This window comes from Drosophila santomea, chromosome 3R (genome assembly GCF_016746245.2).
Source record: "Drosophila santomea strain STO CAGO 1482 chromosome 3R, Prin_Dsan_1.1, whole genome shotgun sequence".
NCBI classification, from domain to species: domain Eukaryota; kingdom Metazoa; phylum Arthropoda; class Insecta; order Diptera; family Drosophilidae; genus Drosophila; species Drosophila santomea.
Window position 1 is genome coordinate 12728073 of NC_053019.2, and position 22795 is coordinate 12750867.

At 46.0% G+C, this 22795-nt stretch overlaps 3 protein-coding genes across 6 annotated transcripts; 2 read left to right on the forward strand and 1 right to left on the reverse strand.

Moving 5' to 3' along the window:
• Positions 1–42: 42 nt before the first annotated feature.
• On the reverse strand, positions 43–5265 carry LOC120454140 (lipase 3). Of its 2 annotated transcripts, none has more exons than XM_039639198.1 (3): positions 4987–5265; positions 1290–1459; positions 43–1121 (listed from the first exon to the last, which is right to left on the reverse strand). In XM_039639198.1, the coding sequence occupies exons 1-3, from the start codon at positions 5056–5058 to the stop codon at positions 179–181; spliced, it is 1185 nt and encodes a 394-aa protein (XP_039495132.1). In that variant the 5' UTR covers positions 5059–5265; the 3' UTR covers positions 43–178. The 2 variants fall into 2 exon arrangements, with proteins under 2 accessions (XP_039495132.1, XP_039495131.1); XM_039639197.1 differs by lacking the exon at positions 4987–5265 and adding an exon at positions 1739–2218.
• Positions 5266–8078: 2813 nt separating this feature from the next.
• Positions 8079–13014, forward strand: LOC120453309 (titin). Its single transcript, XM_039637965.2, has 3 exons — positions 8079–8537; positions 10914–11249; positions 11315–13014. The coding sequence occupies exons 1-3, from the start codon at positions 8414–8416 to the stop codon at positions 12688–12690; spliced, it is 1836 nt and encodes a 611-aa protein (XP_039493899.1). The 5' UTR covers positions 8079–8413; the 3' UTR covers positions 12691–13014.
• Positions 13015–14701: 1687 nt separating this feature from the next.
• On the forward strand, positions 14702–20994 carry LOC120452851 (probable Xaa-Pro aminopeptidase P). 3 transcript variants are annotated; one of them, XM_039637290.1, is made up of 8 exons: positions 14702–14776; positions 16779–17041; positions 18285–18358; positions 18420–19094; positions 19150–19262; positions 19316–20028; positions 20091–20159; positions 20216–20994. In XM_039637290.1, exons 2-8 carry the CDS (start codon positions 16993–16995, stop codon positions 20629–20631), a joined length of 2109 nt encoding a protein of 702 aa, XP_039493224.1. In that variant the 5' UTR covers positions 14702–14776; positions 16779–16992; the 3' UTR covers positions 20632–20994. The 3 variants fall into 3 exon arrangements, with proteins under 3 accessions (XP_039493224.1, XP_039493222.1, XP_039493225.1); XM_039637288.1 differs by having other exon boundaries at positions 14705–14810; XM_039637291.1 differs by having other exon boundaries at positions 14733–14747.
• Positions 20995–22795: the final 1801 nt, after the last annotated feature.

Sequence of the window (22795 nt, forward strand, 5' to 3'; positions counted from 1 at the left end):
TTTTTATTTGGTCTAAACTATAAATTATTTATTTATTAATCAGTACATAATCCAGGGTTGATCTAGCCTGATCAACGCGGACTCCGTTTCGTAATTCTACAATTTGTTTTTGGCACTAGTGATAGTTCTGGCTGTGATCCTTCTCCGCCGGCATCCTGGCTTTCATGGCGCGTTTCTCTCAGCGTCGCCGCTGCTCGTAGCGGTTCATGGAGATAACGATGTTGTCGAAGATGTACTCCCTGACCCCCAGTCCGCAGATGAAGTCAAAGTGATTCCACCGCTTCCACGGCACCTTGTACACGGCTTCCACATTGGGCAGCCGGGTGAGCAGTCGCCAGATGTCCGCCGGCGCCACGATGTAGTCGTTCTCCGAGAAGAAAACCGTAACTGGCGTGGACACGTTCTCCAGCGCGTACTCCGGTGGCTCCAGTTGCTGGTAGTGCAGCCAGTTCCGCTCGGGACCGTAGTCGTACTGCCGGAATCTGGTAGACACGTAGCCCTGGAAGTAGTGCATCAGCTGCTTCACCGATCCGCCCGCCGGAAAGTTGGCCATCAGGTCGGGCAGCAACGTCTTGTTGAGGAATCGGGTGTCGTAGCCAACGGCTGGCCACAGGCGACTGATGCAGACCAGTGGCTTTTCGTTCTCCAGACACGTCATCGATAGGAACTTCTTGAAGAACTTGTTAGTGGAGAACATCTCGACGCCCTCGAGCATCTTGGAGACATAGTTCCGGGTGCCGAGGACTGGGCCAATGACCTTGGCCAGCCCGCTCTTTGTATTGCTCACATAGGCCACTGGGGCCAGCAGGGTGGCACTCTTGAAGACGGCATTATACTGCGGCAGCATCGAATTGAGGACCAGAAAGACGGTGCCGCCCTGCGAGATGCCCACGAAGTGCATCGCCTTCTGTCCGGTTGTCCTCAGCACGTAGTCCACCTGGGCTGGCAGGTCGTAGACGCCCATCTCGTGCCAGCTGAAGTCCCAGAACTCCCGCTCTGTGGTGTTTCGCCACATGTTCTTCCGGCAGTAGATGTTGCCTCTGTTGTTACCCAGCCACACATCGTATCCTGCTCGCCAGAGGAGGTAGGCCAAGGAGTCCTCCCGGCCGTTCAGCAGCCACCTGAAGAGGAGAAAGCGGGATTGGAATATGCAGCTATTAATGAGGGAAGATATATAATATAGAATATATAATATCCAGCACATGAGCACTGACTCCCCCAGTGATTCCTATCTCTCACAAGCGGAAGTATCTATGTAGTATCAAGCGGAAGTATACTATACTACGCACACATCCGATGAGGCATAGAGTCCGGAGAGCAGGAAGACGACAGGGCGCCGCAGCAGACTGCCCAGCTCGGGATCCACCTGCGGGATGCGGTGCAGGGTGAGCACGTATCCGTCCTTCGTCGTCACCGAGTGGCGCTCCACGTTGTAGCCGTCGTTCTGGATGCGCCGCACCTGCAACGGATCAAAGACAACCAGCAGGTGAGCAACAGGTAGCCAATCTGGAGGCAGGAAGCGAGGGCAAGGCACTCGGGCCAAAAACCGAAATGCAAACACAAATTGTTGGCACATTCGGCGCTTGACATTTGGAGGCCATGCGACGCGTGCGTTGTGACACCTAGTTCATTAGGAATTCCGGAGGCGAGCCGACCTGGGACTACCCCATGCCCATCCCCTCTCCCTCTTCATCACCATTCGCATTTGCACTTGACGATCTTGGGCAGGAACACCTACCGCATCTGTGATGATGATTTCGCGCGACTGACGCAGAGTGGCCCTGGACACCTGCTGCAATCCGAGCAGCGCCAGACACAGCAGCACCACTCGCTCCCGTCGCATGGTGGTGGTGGTCACCAGGATTATGGTTACATGAACGACGCACGCTGGGATTAAGTAACTGGGTAACCGATCAGAAGTCCAACCGGTTCGCAGTCGATCGCACCGAAACGAAAATGAAAATGAAAACGAAAGCTGCCCAAGGATCGGCGGCTTTAAGACTTCGGTCTTAAGACAGCACTTTCTTTCTTTCTTTCCGTCTTTCTTTCTTGGCCAGCAGTGAGCTTTCAAAAACGCCGAAATTCAAACTGAAAACGAAACCAAAACCGAAACTGAAAACCGTCTCAATGGATATGAATGGGAATTGCAATCGAAGTGCCGTTTCCTCGTCTCCGGCGGCTCCGCCAGCTAGTGTTCGATCCGAATGTGCTTTATCGACTGCGCATGCGTCCGCCGCTCGCAGGGCTTGCCACTCATTTGAGCGGCTTGGCGGCGGAGCAGAGCTCCAACCGGTGAGCCACCTGCATGGAATGGCACAGTCGCTCGGCTCGGGTTGCCTGAGCGCCCAGAGCAGCGGCGCATCCAAGAGCCAGAGTCGGCAGAGGCCGCCGGCATACCCGTACACTGCGCGTAATATCACCTGCCATCGCCATCGGCATCGGCATCGCCGCCGCCGCCCCCACCTCAACTATTTCCCCAACCCTTCCCCAAGCCATTCCCCCCAAAAATCCAATCAGTTGGCGCGCTGCCACGGCAATTTGAGCAATTATAACAGCTTAGCGAAAGAGAGAACGCTATCCAAAACTGTCAACGTCAAGTACAGTGGGCGAATGGCGCAGAAACAACCTCAAGATGAGATTAAATATAATATTAAAGCCCCCAACAACAGAAGAAAGTGAAATTGACCTTGTCCCGTAGAAAACCAACCAAAGTCTGATTGGCATTGTTCAGCTAGACTTTGGTGAATCACGCATCCTAGAGCTTATGATGAAATATAGTAATGTATTGAGTAATAAAAGTACATACATAGGCAGGTAGACACCACATTTTCAGAATGGTGTGTTTAAAATTAATACTCATGTTGCTTCAAACATCTTCATTTGTTAAACGTTTTCAATAACTCATGAGTTATTAAGTCCCATCTGTATTCCAGGAAAATGATTCATATCACGGATGGACAAGTGTGTCTTCTCACAGCTTTGTTATCTGATCAGCCTCATAGAATGCTAAAGGGCCAACACTACTTGGCCATTCAAGCCACATCAAGATGATGGCTGATAGGATGATAAACAATGATAAATACTCCCAATAAGCCCAACAATGTGAGCAGCTCACGTGCCGTTGAAAGTTATGCACATCACATACAATGCATTCATAAGCGACAATTGGTTTTGAGCAGTGTATAATTTTTTGGGAGCTACTTACTTACCTTCTTTTTTAACCATTTTTTTTTTTGGCTCTGACTGTGGCTGCGACGTGGTTTTTCGTCGCATTGTTGTCGTCGGTCGCTGTTTTGTTTTTTTCGCTGAATTGCAATAACCTGTTGCCTAATGAAAACGGCGGCTGCTTATTTAGGATGTGGCCTGGTCTGGCCCAAGTACTCGCACTTACTTGCCAAAAAGCATACATATGCATGTATGTAGTGGGTACATGGGTATACCTAACATGCGGCATAGGTTTCGATGCCCATAGTCTTCTGGTGTTTATGTTTGCCCACTTAAAAGACAATCGACGAACAGTCCGCCAATCCTCCACTGCTCTCACCATTCATTCAGCGGATCGCTGGAGAGCTTTCTGTTTGTTTATATCGCCTTTTAATAGCTCGTCAACAACTGCGCAAGGGGTTGGTACTGAACCGAGCTGAACTGAACTCAACTCAACTCAACTGCTGTGCACTCGGCTTCTACTCCGTTTCATCAATGGACCTCTACCGCTCCACTGCCCCACTGGCGGCATTGACCCACCGGCCGCGGCTCACGTACTGGACAACCCACCAAGCCGCCGAGCGATTACCCAGTGATGCGGGGTACGCAGTCGAGTGTACCGTGTTACCCACGGAGGTACTTGGCATGAGTACCTTATCATAAGCGAGGAATGATGGATGGATATTTGCTTATACTCATGACACGATATTACGATCGTAGAACATTTACCTATTATGATAAATAAAATTCAAACTTCATATATTTTATGTAAATAAATATTAACAATGGTACATGCAACGTGATAATTGTACGAATGCAGTTCCTACTAATTAACTAAGTTTATTCACGGGGTACCTTACTTTTGACTTATGTGCCAGTCTCACCGCATAACTACATGTATGCGAACTATTAAAGCAAGGAATATACATACACATGTGATTATTTATACTTTTTAAACAATTTCAGTAATCTTGTTCTTGTACATCACAGTCGACACAAGTACCCTGCGTACTACCTTGACCAAAAACGGTACCCATCCCATCGCTACCATCATGTTGGGAAAACCGAAGGCGGGTCGCTCAGACATATGATTATGGCTCACAGCTCAAATGCCCATTTGTTTGGCGTTAAAACAGTTTACGCTAATTCCTATTGTGACACATACCGACAGTGTTTTGTCGCATGGATAAAGTAAAGTGTTTGGCTAACTGGTTTCGACAATTAAACTTGGGGCACTTGAGGCGGGCAATCAAACGGCACTGGGTCCATGGGGCCAGGGGCAACTTGAAGGTATCGCCTTCGCCACCTCGTGTGACTTTCTTTCTTAGTTGGTGCCATCTCACATTCGGCTAATGGATTCTATGTAATTGAGGCCTAAGCACTCCATAATGCATGTGCCATGTCGCACTTCATTGCCAAATTTGTTTGTTTATTTGGGCCTGAATGTTTGTCCGCACAAGTGATAGTCGCGTGATGCAATCAAAGGGTATAAGTTGTTATGTAAACAGGTATGGATAACCATCGGTAATTATGCGATGAGTTCATATTTCACTTAATCAACGCACATGTTTATTTCCCTCTTAAGCTCGGTGCTTAACCGCAAGTAACGGAGCTGTTTAACGATATTAACCGATTCAATTTCCAAACATTGACTTTGAAAACCCAACTGATGTGTATAAAATGTGGGATCTTGACCATTATATGTGAAACTCCCCCCACCAAAGTCACTCATACATATTCCCCAACTGAAAATGTAAAACTTCAATCGCCGAAATGAATTACCTCAACGACAGATAGAGTATCCAGATACCATTGCCCCGAAATCGGAATCTCTTTCGTTGACCGCAGAGTCATTCACTGTCGACAGCTGTGTGGTGTGAACTTTGTATTGAACTTGAAACTGGAGCTGGAGCTGGAGCTGGACAAGATCTGCATAATGCATACGATCGGATGGGTTGGTGTGGTGTGTGTCGGTCACAATTCAAAGACCGTTTAGCTTTTCCGCCGAACAATGAGCTGACATTTCACTTTAAGTGCTCTGCTTTCTGATATGCATTCGGTTGCGTTTTCTTTTTTCTTTTTTGTTTTTCGCTTTTTCTTTACCAGTCCCTATGGAACTATGGAATTGCCGTCCGGTTTCCGGTCGACCCGACGAGGTTTATCTAATCCGAAAAGGGCGCTTATCATCAGTTCGCTGCCATTCGACTTGGGCTCATAAATCTCAAGAAGCGTTGAAACCAGCGTGGAACGAGAGGCGATTTTAAAATGGAGTCGATTTAATTTTAAGAACATTTTCCATGAACATTTAAATTAAAGTTACCAATTTTTTTGTATTTAGCATAAGTAAGAATAAGTTTATGCGAAATGAAATTTGTTCTTTAGAACATAGAGCTGGGAACTGGGAAACACGCACGAAGATGGCAACTTACAGCGTAAATTAGTCACATCAATTTCAACGCCATTTCTCGCTGTGTGTGAAAACCGACCGAGAATGACTGTCACCAGCTTCCTGGCAAAGTGACGGGTTGGATGATCAGCTAGCCGTTAGATCACCCCGCTAATCCGCTGCTAATGGCTTCTTGATGCGTTCGTAACTCCCTAACCAGGCAGCAGAGGACGGCCTTGGCCAGGAGGCGATACCTGGGAGTGCCTACCTGAGTGGAGATCGCTAATTACCCGACTTTGGCCCGCGCCTGCCTGACTCACTGCCGCAGCATATATTTACAACTGGCGGCTAGCCGGACAAACAAGGCAATTGGCGGTCGTAAAAAACAGGCGAATGGCTACAAATAAAACTGAAAAGAAAATCTCAATAACAAAAAGCCGCCTCCCCACGACTCCGACGACAACAAAAGGAACCCAGCTAGACCTCAGGAGGAAGTGCCGTCGTTTTCGTCATGACTAAGCGTGGTCACTCAAAGGGAAACCAATTGATTCCTTCCTGTTCCCGTCCACAGTCCGCAGTCCTCTGTCCACTGTCCGCTATCCACCATCTATCGTCCATCGTCCATCGGCCGTCGTCCACCGCAGAGCCACGATGGCAATAACAAAATCTAAATATTTAACGACTAAATTGAATCTGAAGGCGCGCGCTCGCTCACTCACTCACTCACTCACATCAGGCAAATTTTCCAGCTCGACTTGGCTGGGGTTACCTGCTGGCATAATCAATAAAAGATAAACAGTGGGCCGACCGGCCAGCGTCTGCAACTCCAGCCCATTGAAATTGAAATGGCTACATCACGTAATGGAAAATGTTGCAGGGAAAGCCTACACGAAAAGCTCAAAGCAACCATATAGTACTCGGTTACTCGTATGTGCACAGATGTGTAGGCATAGATGTAGGTATAGCCCCTGTGGTTCATGTCGTTGTCAACGGGCGTACGAGAAGTTTGGGCATTCTGTCAGGCAGCCCGACATCCATATAGCCAGCCAAAAAAACCAAAAAAAACATCCATGTAGCCGACAAGTAGTTGGTCGACCTACCAGACCATCATCCATTCAGTCACTTGGCCGGGAAAGACCCCCGTGGTCCGCAGCTCTCAGAAGCTGGAGGGGCACTCCACCTCTTTTCGATTCTGATGCTGCTCCGATTCAGACTGGGCCAACTCAGGCCAGTCAAATCATTCACAAACAGACACTGGAGAGGCTGAAAATCAATTCGAAGCAGTTGTCATTCGATGGTTGGTCGGTTTGGTGATGATTAGCCAGGGAAAATATTGATTCGCCATGAGAGCAATTGAGTTTGCAGCTGCTGAAATGGTAGTCAGCTAAGGGGTCTTAAAGATGGTTAATGAAGAGTTAAAAACACATATTAAATAAACATTCCATTTTATATTTAGTTGATATAGTTTTCGAGATTCAGAAGCTACACATATCTTTTGTTACCAAAGTGATTTACTAAAATTACGTTCTTTTCTCGCAATTCAATATACTCAATATTGACACCTAAGCATTAAAAATACATTAGAAGGCAAACGTTTGAGAATGTGGTTCAGTGTGCCAAGTTACGATTATCTTGCGGTCAGAAAATATAGATTAACTCTACCTTTGAGTGGCTGACCCATGCCACCTCGGCGATCTTATCATTTCCCTTTGAAATTCGATTTCCTTTACAGACCCAATTAAGTCACAAATCCGTGCTCCGATTCACCGCAAGTGATATCAAATATTTGGTTAGGCCAGCCAGCTCGACCCTTATGGTTCCTGCCCTCCTTTGTATTGGAGCTCTTGTATTGTACCAAATAAACAATAAGAGTGCCGGGCCGAGGGCAGTGGGATGGGGCTAGGGATAGGTATAGCTATAGGTATAGGTAAGGGTAAAGGGAAGGTATGGACACAGGGCCTTAGGTAAGCCCGACCTGACCAACTTCGATGGGCGGTGGAGGATGGGGAGGGGGAAGAACGCCTGCGGGCGAATTGGCTGCCAACCACTCTCACAATGAGGGGCTCGATGACGATGACGCTGTGGATCTGAAGTGCTGCTGCTGCTGCTGGCCACAGCCGGGCCAAAAAGTTGGTTTCAGTTTGCCTTGCTTTGGCTTGGGGCCGGCGCTAGGCACTTGCACTTATCAGTCCAACACATATGTATGTGTGCCTATTTGTGTGTGTGTTTGGGGAGGTGGAGTTACTTACTAGCAGAAGAAGCCGAAGCAGAAGCCGCCTGCCTGCCAGGCCCTATTATTACACGAGAGCAAATAAAGGCATATGATGGATCTGCCGGCGGTAGGGGCAAGTAGGGTAGGTAGAAGGGACCGACGTCGTCATCAATATACGAACGCAGCACATGCATTGCCTGCCGCAGCAGCAGCAGCAACAACAGCAGCAAAGAGCAACAGCAGCAGCAACCGCAGCAGCAACACAAAATTCCAGAGCGCACGCGTTCTCAACTTTAGTTCTTTGCGAGTGGCCAACGCGTTCGGTCGTGGTGCGTGGTAGACGGATGAGTAGTGAATAACCCCCGAGAAAACCGGAGTCAAGTCGAAGTTGTAGCAACAGCTGAAAGTCTCGAGTACTCAGAACTCAGGAAACAACTGCAGCTGTATTCTTAATCTACACATCCCGTCGATTCAGTATCTGTGCGCATCCCGTCTTTGATAGCCTTGCTGTGAGTGTGTTTGTGCGTGTGTGACTGTGCCTGTGCGTGTTGGCCAGTTGAATTCGGGCCCGTCAAACTGGGAGCGACAACCTAATCAATCAGTCACTCAATATGGCCAGTATTTCTAAGAGCCGCGTTAGCAGCTGCTCCTCCAGAAAGAGGCTGCATCTTCAACTGGGATCGCCGCTCTGCGTGATCGTCTTCTGCCTGCTGGCTTCGTGCTCGGCTCAGCCAAGTGAGTATGGAGTATGAGTATAGTGAGTACAGTGAATGTAGTGGGTATATCTCGACGGAGACACGCCATGGAGCTATGCAGCGGTATCTCCATCATCCATCCATTCCAGGCCCCATCATCGTGATTGTCGTAATCACTTGCAGTGGCTGCTGCGGTCGCATCAGGCCTTTGACTTATATATCTGGGGGTCTCCTCCTCGTCTTCTTGTGATGCGGTGTGGCTTTATAGCGATTTTCCTCGACTGCAGCGCTTTTGCTTGGCATAATTCAAAACGAGCGTAATTATGCCAGTGCCGCGGAAGAGAGCCCCCCTTACAGAAACCCCAAACGGTGGCACTTGGGTGTCATACTTGTGTACTTGTGTACTTACAGATACCCATGCCCATCGGCAGCTGCATTTCATGCTCGCCGGCAGCGTGCGAAAGTTCAATAATGTTTGGTAACAGGCCAATTGAGGCGGTCAAACACTTCAAATTGTGCGATAAGGAGAAGATATCGGTTCCCCCTTTGGTCTGGGGATAAACTCGGGGGAGAGTTTAATGGGAATCGGGTAGCGGCAATAAAATTTCCGTAGTCGGGGTGAACAAACCCATATCGCATTATTATATTATCAACGGTCCCAGCTCGAAATTAAAGGATCATTGATCATGTGGCGCGTTGCCATGTTGTGTTGTGTGTGCTGGTCATGTAATTTCTCTCACTTAACAGCGCGAAACATAATTCCTATGGCACACCCATCCCGAATTAAAGGGACTGACAGCTGACACTGGCCTATATCTATCCGAATATATCTGTGTATATATGTATCTGTTTCTGCCATCTGGAAGTGCAACTGCGGCAAGCTGCGTAGCCAGCCCGAAAAGAAAATCGATTTATGCTTGTATTTTTCCTTTAAATGCCATTTTCCTCATTTGGCCGCCTCTTTGTTTTCGTTTGTGCGGCATGCTTTGTCCCATTTTAAGACCCAAAGACAGTTTCTGGTGTTATTGTTGCTATTTGTTGTTCTTGGGCATTCGCTTCGTTCCCAAGGGATTGGAAATGGAAAATGGGCATGGGCATGGCATAGGCATCGGCATGGACCGACCGCCCATGCATATCTCATGCAGAGCATCTAATAATTCCGATTTTCCACGAAACGAGTTGCATCTTAGGGACAGGGATTGAATGGATAGGGGGCGGGGGAATGGAATAGATGTCCCCTCATAAATAAGTCAGCTACTTTATAGGCACACAATGCGACAGGCTGGGCGGGTTGCCCGGTCTCGTTGGTTTGTTTATTTGGTTACTAATTTGGGATTCCTCGATTTGTTGCTTGGTGTCTGCAGTGTGTGTCTGGAATTTTAATCACTCCGACCTCCATCCTCCTCCTCCTCCTCCTCCTACTCCTCCTCCTACTCCTACTCCTACTTCACCCGTCCAAGTGGTCATGCATTTTGAGTAATGGGACGCGGGCGTACATATGTGCATGTGTCTCTGGAGGAGAATTCGGGTTGATCGAGTTGCGTTTGGCTACCAGCCGGGGGAATCTCGACCTGGGACCCAGTTGTGAATGAATGTGTGAGAAAATGTGCACTGATGACAGCGTTGATAGCCGCCTTGATGTGGCTATGAATGGGCCGTATCGATGTTGCCGCTCGTATGGATGTATGGACGCTTATCCAGCAAGATGCACATCTATAAAACATTAGGAACCCATCGAAAAGGCCTAATGGCACTCGTGTGGAATATGGCTGTAATATTTGTTTATTAGCGCGTTAAATGGGAGGTTTATCAATGTAGCGGTTCGTCTATTAACATCGTTCGAAAATACATTTTATTAATTTCCGCTTTTTAATGCATTCTGATATTTTTTGGGGGAAAGTTAGGGAGAAGCTTTCAATATTTTCAAAGCCTATTTCCATTTCTGGTTAAGTACTTGCGACGTGTTCTCAGTTTCTTCGGAGAAAGCCGAGCCTAGTCATCGATGTGAATTAAATTATTCAGAAAGCCCATCACGAAGTTTCGATTTCCCATGCAGCACTAATATTCACATTTCCCTTTAATCCTACATCACTAATTCTTTTTAAATAAAAAAGATGGTTTCTTAACAAGTCTGAAATACCAATACCTAAAGATAACAATACATTTTCCGTTCCTTGTTACCGATTAATATAATTTTGTTGTAAGCAAACAGTTTCCATAAGTTATATCTGCACTATTTCACATTTTATTGACATTTAACATTGCGTTTACATTTTACATTACATTTACATACATGTGGTTGGTGCACTGGCTTTAAAAATACAAAGAAGTATATGGTTACTATTCGCGCGACATTTTTGGAAAACAATAAATTTTAAAATAAATCTTAACTGTTTTCCTAATTTTCTCGTTTTAGTCGAGTCAACCTCTTTGCCTGCAGAAGTAGATGATGTGCAAGTCACCACAATACTTCCAATCCAGTTGGAGGCTAGTTCACCAAAACCAGAAACAACTATCAAGAATGAAACAGCTCCTACTCTACCCGTCGAGGAACCTAAAGTAGCAGAATCTAATCCTATAGATCATATTGAGGCTACAGACAACTTTGTATCGGTTTACGGCGGAAATCTGGAGCAGGATATCAAGAATGACGTGAACAGCGAGGTGGAAGATGCTCCTTCTCCGGTCGAACCAATTATTGAGGATGTTCAAAAAGCTGCGGAAGCTGCGCTTGAAAATCATGAAATAGAATGTGAGTAATATATATTGATCAGTTAAAGAAATATTTTACTATATTTCATACATTGTTTAACGCAGTTGCGGTCCAAAGCGCTCGCGAGCCCAAAACCCTTGATGCTGAAGAGGACTCAAAGCCAATCGAAGAAGATCGGTTGGAGCATCAAGAGGAGCCGGAGACAGTAACGGATAACATTGCCGTTTCCAGTGAGCAGCTGGAGAGCCACATCAAACCATTACCCAGCGTGACCAGTGACCTGGTTTCCGTGATTCTCAACGAAGATAAAGCCATCACTGAGCAACCAATCACCAAAACCAACCTTCTGGCCTTGGAGCAGGAGCACGATAAATTCGAAGGCGATGAAAGTACTACGGTGCCAGTATATGAGGAGCCCAAGCACCAAGTGACCAAGAAACAAGGCGTAGAGGACCCATCTCCCGTTGAAATTGCGCCTGAGGTGTCCGAGGAACACCAGCTAACTCCTTCCGAGGAACCCCAGACTCTTCGCAATGAACGTAAATTTGAAGAGCACGACGACAACCTGAATGAGATCAATGAAAACACAATTGAAGGTGAGGAGGCTCCATCCAAAACGTCAACCACGGTAGCTCCTTTGGTCCACGTAGAACCCACTAAATCACGTACCGAGTCCAATGAGGAGATCGAGAAAAAGGCGGAAGCTGAGGCCAAGGCGGAAATGGAGGAGCAAGTGGAGGTCAACACTCCTTCGGTAGAGGCAACTGTGGAGGCAGCCGATCCTGATGATGCACAACATGAAGTAAACTTTGCTGAAACAACAGAAGAAGCTATCACAGAAGCTGCCAAGATTGTTGAAGAGCAGGAAACCAAGGAAGATGCTTCAGTTGAACAGGGCCATCTAAAGGAACATACAGTCCAGGTTGCTTCTGAGGCCAACCGTGAAGCAAATCCCACCGAGGAATCAATCAATGAAGAGATCTTTTCGAAAGGTGATGATGAATCCATGGTAGAGAGGGATGGCTCTGAATCAGAGGAAAAACCAACTGAGAATGCAGTAGTAGATGAAGATTTCTCGGAGGAGCAAAACGAGCCGGTTGTGGATGAGACAAAGACCTCTTCCGACGACAGCACCGCCACTCCGCTGGTTTCCTATCCACCACACGATGCTGGCCAGACCTTCGATAGCAACTCGGCTGATGAGCACTCGGCCCAGCTGTCCGGAGCCACCAACTACCGGTCCACCATGATCATTGTCCTGTGCTCCGGCACCGCTGTGATCTTCATCGTGACCTCGCTGGTCATCTTCGTGGTTTCTTTCCAACGACAGCACGGCACTTTGGACATTGAGATGCAGGAACAGCGATTGGGCAAGGATGTTCAGGACGAGGACAATGTCCAGATGAAGCTGCTCGATGTGGATCTCTCGTCGCCCGTCATTCTGCCGATGGGCAACGAGGAGACCGATGAATGCCTGTAGACTCTCTCAGCACCATGATGCCTACACCATGGTGCCCTGTAAATATTTATTAACTCTGAGATTTCGATGAAGACTTCAGACAGCTTCTTTGGCCGGCTGTTCATTTTGGTTTCTAAATTTATGACTGAGAGCAGCTGCAAGCTAAGCAAACGAAAACTCGAATTGAAACGAAAGCATTTGCCATACTGTTTAATTTTAAATGCACTTTAGCTACTAAGAATTTGCAAGAGTTCGACAAAAATATTTATATTTAGACTTTTTTAGAGTTAAGCACTTTTTATTGAGTCTGATGGGAAGTCAGAATAAATATTTTCGATTGGTCAATGTGCGGCGGTCTTCTGGGCGGTTTTTACAAGGTTTGTTGCATATTTTTTGGCGGGGTAAAAATATTATCAACATTCATTGAATAAACATAAAGTGATTATCTCTTAAGTTCATTCATATTCCAACGCAAAAAAACGGAATATTTTTTTTGGCATTACATTTACAGCGACCATTGAGGAAAATCAAAGAAAAGTTAGGTGCACCAAATGCGCAGTTAAACTTCTTGATTTATAGCACAGCTCTTCGTTATTTAAACAATGTTCGATAATATTTTCGTTACTTCGGCAACAGTTTGAAGAAAATATTCTGCGAAAGTTATTGCCATTTTGACATGCCTTGTCAAAAAACTTCTGGCAAAAAACAATGCCATATATATTAACTGTGTAAGTGATGGTCCATTAGTTAAAAAGCTTGTTTTTTTGAGACTACCATGGTAGTTTAGTTTCATGCCGTAGCCTCCGAGTTACAAGCCCGAGGTGCAAAAGTGTTAACCCACAAACACTCAGCAGAAAACTGTTGCATTATGCATTGGAAAAATATGTAATGTGTGATTGCTTTGAAGTCAGTTTCCCTACTAAGCCTCAAGATTAGACGCCCCAAAGGTCAACCAGAAATGATTTACGGCTAAACTACATAGAAGTCACAAGTCCACGGCACCCGCACGCCTAATTGCTTGTCAGGCGTATTGATCAAAAGCTCATTTCCCACTTGGGCATTGCGGCGCTCTTCAAAGTCGATTTTTAATTAGTTAATAGCAAATGGAGAGCAGGCCGATCGGAGAGCAGCAAGATTACTGCTCGCTTGCAACATAATAAACAAGAGCACGCTGAACTCCCACCCGTCTTAGGGCGGCACTCCCATCATTTAGATGCCGCTCCGCTTTTCATCGGAAAATCGAGTGGCTGTCGCTGTGTAAATGAGCTTAATGAGCGAAATGAAAAGGCGCTCGCTTCGTGACCGAATGAAATAAACAAAACGATTTTGAGATTAAGAGCTCGTCAATTTGGATATGTATTTGTTTACGCCGGATTATGCAAGCGCCCGCACAGTGGTCTTCGATTTCAGTTTCGGTTTCGGTCGCCCTCCAAAGAATCAATTTAAAAGCCATAAAATACCAATTGACAGCCTTATTTTCCCGATTCCATCGAATCCAAGAGTCAATTGCTTAAGTCAAACTCCGTGGAGTGGCTCACTCGGAAATCCAGCGACGCGGCAACGTCATTGTCTGCTCGACTTGGCGGGCTGAAGTGAAATGTAAGCCGCTCAAAGTCGCCAAAAGTCCATTGTAATGGCCGGGATTGGGTTGCCAGCCATCCACGGACGAGCGACCACGACCACTGTGCTGCAGGCGAGAAGAGGAGACTTTTCCCATTTTCTTCCGCACTTTTGTCTGGCGAGCGTCTAACGCCAAAGCTCCCGCTCGTGCGCCTTTCGCTCAGCTGTTCCGCCTTTCCGCCGCATTTTCCGCCGCTTTTCCTCCTTCGCCCCAAGCACTTATTTTCCCGATTAAATCGTCTATGCATGCATGCTAGTCTAGTCTGTCCCTCTCACTCCTACTCTCACTCTCATTGTCCCTCTCCCTTGCTCTCTCACTCGCTCTGTGGGTGTGTGCCAGCGCTTTTTCATCTGCCACACATTTCGAAAAAAACAAAATAGCAACATCAAAAAGTTTTTCAGTTTGCTTGTTGCTTTACACGCGTGCGGTTCGCTTGGATTTGCTCCTCCTTCGGTTTGTAAGAAAAAATCGAGGAAAACGGAAATAGTGAGTGTGTGTGCGTCTTTGGAAACCGCCAAAGGTAGATGATTCTGAATTCTGAATTCTGAAATTCCGCTGCTGTTGCGAGCGGCGGTGCAAACGCGGTGATATACGCTGCGTATACGCAACGTTGTCAGCACGTCACCCATACGCGCAGTGGGCCAACCGTTATTAATGTGCAGTCTATTGCAAGTGCCGTGAAATATATTTTGAATTTGTTTCTGGCGCTTCGTGACGCCCAAGGTGCGCATTGACGCAGAATTCAATTCAATTCAATTTTTGAAATCACCTCCCTACATATATAATACAAAATAATCTGGTAGATCTTCTATATGCTGGCGGAGGTTTTTGTATTTTTTTTTGGCAACTATGTTCTCTGTGTGAGTCAGCGGCATCTTGCCGTGACCGCCAAAGCAGTGAAACCGAAATGAAATGCGGTGCATTTGAAGAAAAACAAATTGGACCACCTCGCTCCCAATTCACAAATGTTCCCCAATTAGAAATGTAAACAAAAGGCCGAATATAGCTCGTCGGCAGGTGTTGCATTTCCCCAAACTGCGGAATTGCGGGGGCTTCCCACTGGATGTGCAGTGATATAACCAAGATCTAAGGGCAGGCGGGCAGTTGGCACTGGATGCACATTATGGGCCCAAATCCACTCTGTCATCTTGCGACTTGGCAGCACATTCATATGCACATGCAAAAACAAATATCAAGCACTGCGATAACTAGAGCATCATCTCGTTTTGGTGCCAAAGTCAAGCGTATAATTGCCAGCCGGAGGCGGATTACAGGGACACTTGCCACTTTCACGAACATACGAGTATGAGACATATTCATATGTAGATATGAACATACACGCATGTCGATGACGAGCGCCCACAACTTGGCAAATTTGCTTAACTTGTATTTAATGTCATTATTTCCGATGCCTTTCAATGGCCTTTCGCAAGCCATATTCATTGCGGTGGCTGGATTGCACAATGTGGTTGTACTATTTATGTATGTGAATGGGAATGGGATGTGGGGCGTTTGATTCGCCATATCTGTCGCCAGTACCGAGACAATAAAATGGCAAAGTGAACAATGGTAGCAGCAACAAATTACCTCTAATAGTCGAGTAACGCCCAGGCGGCAAAATGGGTTTTCAATCGCTCAATTGAAAATGAAACAAGTGAGACGACGTCGAAATTAAAACCATTTCTTGGTCACTTGGATATATGTTAATGGAAATTGCTTTGGCACACAAATGGCAAAACAATTGAGAACTGCGTTTTATTGACAGTTTGGCACGCGATATAGATGTCTTCAAATGTTACCCAATCACTTTCAATCAGTTTTGACTGCCATCTGTGCGTTTGACAACCAGTTTAAAGTTGCTGCCCTTTTATAGGTACTCTGTAGGGTTAGTTTTACAGTTCGGAACTAGCAATCCCATCCACATCCCCAGCCACCAACGCTTTTTGGCTTTGGTTGCTCATTTCCAGCATGATTGGACTGATTCGTTTGGCTTTACGCATGGTTAATTAAGGCGGCAATTAAATGAATATTTTGTTAAGCTTCGGAACAGAACCCCAAACAGAATGGTTGCCAAATTGGCGTGTTCCAAAAAGGAAAACCCAATTCAAAGGCAGCCCGCGAGTAGCGGAAGTTATAAATTCCTAAGCTGGCTGATATCATGGCTATTTATACATACATATGTCGCCAGCAGATGAGTTATTACACCAGGGACTAGAAGTTGGTCGCATATCAATTAGAAGAAAGCGCTGGGCGAGGCCAACACCCTTTCACTTTGTACTGCCACTGCCACATGTACGAGTATGTGCCACTCCGCCCCGGACAGCTAGGTGCAACATGTGCCACGTCCCGGTCATTAACCGGAAAAGTGCATCGTTCAGGCAAATGGCCAGTAGAAGAGCCCCCGTCCCAGTTTCCTGCCCATTCCGGCGATCTCGCCTTTAGCTCAGATCATTAATTGCAACCATTTGATTTGTTTACCCCATAAAAGAAAAGAAAAAGAATCCGCGAAGCAGCAACAATTTGCAAAAGTGCAGAAGCGTAGAAGGCAGGAAGAGCCAATTCAGGCAAACACAAACAATTCCCGCACTTTTGGGCCAAGATCCACGGAGTACGGAGTACGGAAAACGGAATTCGGAATACGGACTGCGAACTACAAACTGCGGACTAGTACATCGCGGAAACTTTAAGTGCAAATAAAAACAATGACGACAGCCAAATGGATTTGGCGCTTGGCGCTGAGCATCTTGCTGGGTGAGTACGACCACCTATTGCCATGTTATTTTTACGGCGGACCGATGCTGATTTTATGGACTTTTGATCGATTTACGGTATTTTTGGCCGGTTGTGTAAACGAAAAGCGTTTCGCACATGGCCCCAGGAACTTGAATTCCTTTTACCCCCGGCCATTTTAGCCTTCTATTAGAATTCCGCGGTTTGTTGTGCACAGTGCGTCACGAAAGTATGCGATCGCCAAATGGCATAATGTTTATTTTTATAAACGCCAAGTCAGCTGTGTCAACTGGATGTTTGCCCGTCATTCGTATATTTCTTTTAGATCACATAAACTAAGGTGGAGGAGATGAGTATGCGGCTATTAACAAGAAAATTAATTTCCAAATATTTCCACTTAAACAAACGATGAAAGATAAACAAGAAAGAAACAAGAAATTATAAGCGATTTAGTCATGACGAAGCTGGAATGCTCTGAACAAATGTTGTACCAATAAGAATTTTGGAAACCAATCAAATTTACTCTTTAAATGGATAACTTGAAGGCCTCTAAGTTCAAATTTGAACTGAAAATATGTTTGTGATAATGGAATTTTATTTAGCACGCTTCTTTCCATATTCTTTATACCCTAAATTACTTTTTGGCTTTCATTTTCGCCGGTTCTGTCTTAATAAATCAATTGAACATATATGCTCTTCGCCTTGGTCCGTATGGCAAACACTCGCATTCGTTTTTTTCGAAATATATTCACAAAACTTTGACAAATCGTGCTTGAAAAGCTGCTCAAAATGCCGACACTCGTTCATTCACTTGTCGGCTGGGCTGTCTCCCTGCTTTGACATCCCAATCACTGCTTTGCCTTCTGGTTGGATTGGAAACCCACACCAGGTCGAGCAGAACTTCCATTACGCATACGCAGCGTTGACTCAACTTGGGAGGCTTTTGGCAGGTGGTCCACTGAAAGTGAAATTCAAGCGAATATTCCGCCTGTCACTGCGGATATGCTGCTGTGCCTCACTTGGCGAATATATACCACACTATATAGTAAAAGTCGTGTCGCATGGCCGTTTAGCGAGCGTGGGAAATTTGCCCCGCCACCGTGACGCACTTGATGCTATTTTGGGATCGCTAGTTTGGCCATTAATAAATAAGCATAACGAATTTGGCTACTAATGACAACAATTTAAATTTTATTTATCAACATCTTTTACGACTTGCAAGTATTTCCTTTTATATTTTATGGCCTTCTTGGTTTGTTTGCAGTCGTGGGCTTTGTGGCTGCGGAAAAGCCGAAAGGCTATCATCGCGAGATTTGCCAGTACCGCAAGGGCAAACATGTGAGTTTTTGCTATTTGTGTATATAAATCTCTTTTTATTAACCCGACTGGCTTTTTGCAGATCCAGCCCATGAGTGTTTATCACAATCGTCTGATGGCGATGCGCGAACAAATGCAGATTAGAGCCACGCTGCAGGGACCAGAGATCTATGGCTACATACTGCCCTCCACGGATGAGCATCTCAACCAGGAGGTGGCCGTGCGAGATCAGAGATTGCGATATCTGTCCGGGTTCTCTGGAGTACATGCCTTTGCAGCCGTGACCAGTCATGGAGCGGCCATCTGGGTGGAGAACAGATATGCCCAGCAGGCGGATGGAGAGTTGGAGTGCGACTGGGAGATCTATCTGACCAGCGGCAATGTCTCCGTGGCCGACTGGCTGGGTAGCCATGTTCACATCGACAAGCGAGTGGGTGCTGATCCCCATCTGGTGCCCCACGCCCTTTGGGTTCAGTGGGAGCGTGAGCTGGATGACAAGTTCCTAAAGCTGGTCAGAATCAACACCAATCTGGTGGATCACATTTGGGGCGATGAGCGACCGGAGACGCCCAGGAACCAGGTGATAAAGGTGCACGAGAAGCAGTTCGCCGGCGAGAGTTGGCAGGACAAGGTCAAGGAGTTGAGAAGGCGACTGGCGCACCTGGGCTGCGATGCCATGGTGGTCACATCTCTGACCGAGATTGCCTATTTGCTTAACATTCGGGGCACGGACATTCCCTATACGCCAGTGGTCAAGGTGGGCTTTAGTTATTCTTCATAGCCTTTATAAGTAACCTCCATTTTTCCACCAGTCGTACGCCGTGATCAGTCAGGACGATATATTCTTCTATGTGGACCATGCCAAGATTAGTCTGGGCATTGACCTTCATCTGCGCACAGACTGTTTCAATGAAGACTGCGTGAAGTAAGCTTTATATATACGTTGCATCCCAGATTTGCTAATTTAGATCCCTGCAGAATTAAGGAGTACAACCAGATCTGGAGTGACATTCGCACCTATGCTCAGATCTGGAAGCGCGTCCTTGTACCCGCACCTTGTGTACAGGATCTGGGAGCGTCGGAGGCGATATACACCTCCATGCCAGGCAAAATTGTCGTGTGGGAGATCTCACCCGTTATATTCATGCGGGCACAGAAGAACTCTGATGAACAGGCCGGAATGAGGAGGGCACACATCCGGGATGGGGCCGCCATTTGCGAGGCCATGAGCAACATGGAGACCAGATTCCACACCGAACAGTGGACCGAGGAGAAGATCAAGTACGAGGTGGAGCTGTGGCGTCTGTCGCAGAAGCACTCCAAGGGTTTGTCCCTGCGAACAGTGGTGGCCTATGGAGAGCACTCTGCCCTGCCCTACTACATCTCCAGCAATGTGACCAACATCGAGGTATCCGACCAGAGTCTGCTGGTCATCGAGTCTGGAGGTCAGTATCTGGAGGGCACAACGGACGTGTCGCGCACCTTCATTTTTGGTGAGCCCACGCACGAGATGAAGAAGGCCTATACAAATGTTCTGGCTGGAATTCTGCATCTGGCACAACTGAAGTTTCCGTCCGATCTGAAGCCTTCGGAGGTGGACGCTCTGGTGCGCAGCATGGTTTGGAAGGACATGACGGACTTCCCGCAGGCAACAGGTCATGGCATTGGATCCTTTGGATCGGTGGAAGAACGTGAGTAGATGTGTTCTTTTATTATATGTTTGATATTAAAAGTTTCTTACTTTTTACAACAGCTCCCATATCAGTTTCCTATGGCAAAAACAGCAGCTTCCACTTCAAGCAGGGCTACTTCTTTTCTAGCGGTGAGTTATCTTGGTACATATCCAAGCCACTGAGCTAATCCAGCTGTGTTCTGCAGAATCCGGTTACTACAAACGCGATGACTTCGGGGTTCGTCTGAAGAACGTGCTCGAGGTGGTGGACACTGGCCACACACATCCCAGCGGAGCACGCTTCCTTGCATTCCGAGACGTCACCATGGTGCCCTATGAGCCCAAGCTGATAGACAGCACGCTCCTCAGTGCCGCGGAGAAGCGTCTCCTGAATGAGTACAATGCCAAGATCCGGAACGATATTGGGGACGAACTGAAGCGACTGGGCAACATGCGGGCCTTCTACTGGATGATGAACCAAACTCGTCACATTCGGGAGTATCTGCCAGAGGATGAGTACCGCTCGGCGACCGCCGGAGGAAGCTGTGGTCACTTAACGAGTCCCCTCATAGCCCTGGGACTCATGGTCATCCTGTCAGTGATTATACCCTCGCGATCCTAAGGACCAGAGCTTTTAGTGTACACTGTCTGTAATTATGTAGATTTAGTTAGCTATGCAAATTTTAAGAGAGAATCTGGGACTAACATGAAATCGAACCAATCAATAACTGCAACGGTTAGTATTTTAGTAACGTCATTTGGCCCTAAGCATCCAGTTTTGATCGAATAAAGTCGCACCCTGCCACCGAGTTCCCCGTTTAGGAATAGGTATTCACTTAAACCAAATACGTAATATGAAATGTATAATATCTCTATTCGTAATCGACCAAAAATATGTTAAACCTGTTTACATTAATACGAGCATTGTCTTTATACTTAAGAAATAACATTGTATATTTTTCTAAATATAATTTGGAAAATACGACTTAATGGGTTTCAGTTTATTTAAATTATGAAATATTAAATAATTTTAAATTTTAGAATGTCGGCCTCAAAGCATATTTATTTGTTTCAGAAGCTACCCATGGAAATAAGTTAATATCATTTTGTTGAGGATTGCAGCTCTTAATTTTACATAAATCCTACATGTTAACTATCATTTTACACAAAGTCTTTTAGGTGCTGTTAAACTTTTTGTAGCATACTTTACAGCTTTGTAAAGAAAGTATAATGACTATTTGACTTTTTTAAAAACATTTTATAAAATATTCTTTCGAAGACATTATATGATTTTATTGCGACAAAAATTGAAAATCCGCTTTTATATGTTGCCACCTTAAGCAAAATTGTTGTTTTTATTAACTGTTATATCACACTTAACTTACCGGTTGAGGAAATTTTAGTTCTGACCCAATTATTATTATTATAATTGAAGGCGACTCTTTGATTGACCTCATTGATTGACACTTTATCCCACGATCAAGTCAATAACCCCAATAGAAAGTCAAAATTAATGGTAAACTGATATAATAAAGCTGTCTGTCTGGCAGCATCTGCCAGTGGATCGGATTAGCACATCCGAGATTACTCCACCTACTTGTGTTCGTAATGAGACGATTTCTATAAGTTAGTTGTTATTCAACGAGGGTAATCCCCCTCGAATTGCTTTTTAAATGGCCCCAATGGCTGTCCAATCCAGTTCAGCACCTGGTAGCGGTAGACAGGCGACTTGGGATTGACAAAGTCCGATCTCAAATGGGTTATGGCACGCCAGGAGCCAGTCCGCTTACGGTAAATGATGTTCCATGAGCTCATCTATCTGTGGCACATTTCAGCTTTTCAGCTAAGTCCCCCGGAATTGAACTAGAACAGATCGCCTGGCCCAGTTTCTCTAGGCACAAAGGAGTTGAGATGCATCGCCCGCTGGAAAACTTCATCTTTTGTGGGTTGCTACAGAACCTGACACTTGTTCTCACTAACAGATTGACCCATTTTTCGGCTCGAGCCAGGGAACCAGTTTCCTTTCGGATGATGCTATGTTGCTGGCCGGGCATCCCAGCTGGATGGCATGAATATGCGCGGCCAAAGTTATCGACGGCCTGGCCAAAACATGAATTAATTTGGCCCGGGTGGCTTGGAGCTGCAGCCGCGACCGCAACGCCATCGTCTGTCTAACGGTGCAGTCGAATATTGGCCACAGTCAGAGATTTGCCTTGCGAATGGGCACGCGGCAATTTGGGCCGCTGTCCACGCAGGTTTTTCCACTTTTTGGCAATGGAAACTGGGCTTACAGATCGAGTCAAGGTGGACGGGCGGAGCAAATTCGACCTGACCTGCTCCAAAAAAGCGAGGATGTGTAGCATGTGAGTGGTGGGGAGTCATGGGTGTCACGCAAATAAGAAATGGTACTCTGTAACTAAGCATGAAATAAGTTAGTTTGAATAGTGGTAGTAGAATGTCAGTCGTGTAGGAATTTGGATGAAAATAGGTTAAAGATCAATCAACGAGATAAATTAAAAAAGTTCTTAAAGTGCATTTTTTAGCTGCAACACGAAATAAAACAGCTTCCTATATTAATTATTATTATTATTATTAAATTTCCCTATTTAGATTTTGTTATATTAAATCGAAGGCAACTAAATTATTTCACATATAAGTGAATTAATCAAAACGTATTTGTATAAGCTGCAATGTCTTGTCGCTTTTAGTAAGTGGGCTTAAATATTTTTACCATTTGGTGGTAAAAGAAATCATTTGTATGCAAACATCCTCCTCAAGTCCAATGC